The 1,825-nt window shown below is 48.3% G+C and overlaps 1 protein-coding gene across 1 annotated transcript in view; it reads left to right on the top strand.

Annotated features, from left to right (window-relative positions):
- The window catches only part of shank1 (SH3 and multiple ankyrin repeat domains 1), a 139,625-nt gene that overhangs the window by 134,783 nt on the left and 3,017 nt on the right, over window positions 1-1,825 (top strand). The window contains exon 13 of the mRNA XM_048617366.1: window positions 427-542. Within this exon, the coding sequence (XP_048473323.1) occupies window positions 427-542 (116 nt within the window). The remainder of the gene's footprint in view (window positions 1-426; window positions 543-1,825) is intronic.

Here is a 1,825-nt window from a genome sequence, read left to right as displayed (position 1 = left end):
AGGGAGGGAGAGAGTCTGGGAGTGAGAGAGAGGGAAGGGGAGTGTGAGGGAGGGAGGGAGAGAGTCTGGGAGTGAGGGAGAGGGAGGGGAGTGTGAGGGAGGGAGGGGGACAGTATGGGAGTGAGAGAGTGAGGTGGAGTGTGAGGGAGGGGGAGAGGGAGGGTGAGTGTGAGGGAGTGAGGGAGAGGGAGGGTGTGTTAGGGAGTGAAGGGTGACTGTAAGGGAGTGAGGGAAGAGTGAATGGGGAGTGAGGGGGTGTGAGTGAGAGGAAATGTAATCTGAACTGGTGGGATTGGGCTCAGAGCAGCTGTGACCCCCACCCCACACCTACCTGTGCCTCACTGCCCCTGGGGTACTGACCCCTGACCCGTCACCCCCCTGGGGTACTGACCCCTGACCTGACTGAGCTTTGTGTTGTGCCCACAGACAGATTGGATGAGATACTGGCAGCAGCACAGCAGTCCATTGCGAATGAGAACGTCAGCGGCCAGGCTAATGTACCGAAACCACGCACTGCAGCTCGAACCTTCTACAGCGCTGAGGTTAGTCTGTCACTATTCTACTGGAACGATGAACCATGCAGCAGAGTCCAGCAGGGGAGAAAGAGAGAGAGAAAGGGACTGAATAGCCTCAGGACTGGGGTTACTTTGAGTGTCTCTCTATTTCATTCTGCCTCGCTCTGTCTCTTTATCCACTCTCTGTTTCTGTCTCTTCCTCTCCCTTTCTTTCCCTCTCTTCTCTTGTCTGAGATCCCCATCATCTAACTTTCCCAGGTCTTCCTTTTTTCTGCTCTCACTCCCTCCCTCTTCTCTCGCTCCACCCTCTCGTACCTTTATTTCTCCCTATCAATCCCTCTTCTCTCATCCTGCTGCCTCCCTCTTTTTTAAACTCTCATTCCATTCCCCCTTCTTTCCTCCCACCTTCCTTCCTTCCTTCTCTCTCCCTCTCTCTTTTACTCTCATTCCCTCCTCCCTCTCTCATCTTCCTTCCTCCCCTCTCTCCTGTCTCTCTCTAGCTGTTCAGGGTTGGCTTCTATGTTCTCTGAGCGGTGAGCGGTAATTAATTTCTTGATGAGTCAGAAAGTGATCATTTCAATCTGTCCTTCAACTGTGAATTCCGAGCCACGTGTAGCTGCTGTTTGAGACGTGGTTATGTGAAGGTTCATATTATCATGAGCAGGATGTGGGGAACTGTGTCAAGGAGCTGAAGTTAAATTGAAGTGAGCTGAGATCAATGATACTTGTTCACCTGCTGATTGTACTGTATAACAGATTTGAGGAAAGGAAGCTCTGACGCTGATTAATCAGCTCATCTGCCAAAAGCTTGGAGAAGCACAGCTGAAACCTTTTGCAATGATAGTGATGGCATGTGTGTCTCTGAATACCTGAGGCTGTAAATGTCCTGTTTAAGATTTGTGTTTGTGTGTGAGCATGGTTGTGCTTATGGGATTGAATGTGTGCATGATTGGATATGTGTATTCATGAGTGTGTATGTTTGGATATGTATGTGTGTATACATGTTTGTATATGTGTACGTGTGAGTGAGAGTATGTTTGTATATGTATTGTGTTAGTGTGCGGATGTTTGTGTGTGCGCGTATATTTGTATGTGTGTGTGTCCAAGTTTTTATATGCGTGTGCGAGTGTATGTATGTTTTTGTGTGTGTGTGTTTGTGTGAATGTGTGCATGTTTGTTTGTGTTTGTGCATGCTTGCATGTGTGTGAGAGGAAGTGTGTGCATATGTGTGTGTGTGCATGTTTGCATATGTGTGTGTGTATCCATTTTTGTATGTGTGTGTGTGTGTCCATTTTTGTATGTGTGTGTGT

Source organism: Rhincodon typus, chromosome 37 (assembly GCF_021869965.1).
Source record: "Rhincodon typus isolate 14 chromosome 37, sRhiTyp1.1, whole genome shotgun sequence".
Classification (NCBI taxonomy): domain Eukaryota; kingdom Metazoa; phylum Chordata; class Chondrichthyes; order Orectolobiformes; family Rhincodontidae; genus Rhincodon; species Rhincodon typus.
This window is presented reverse-complemented; position numbering and strand designations above follow the sequence as displayed.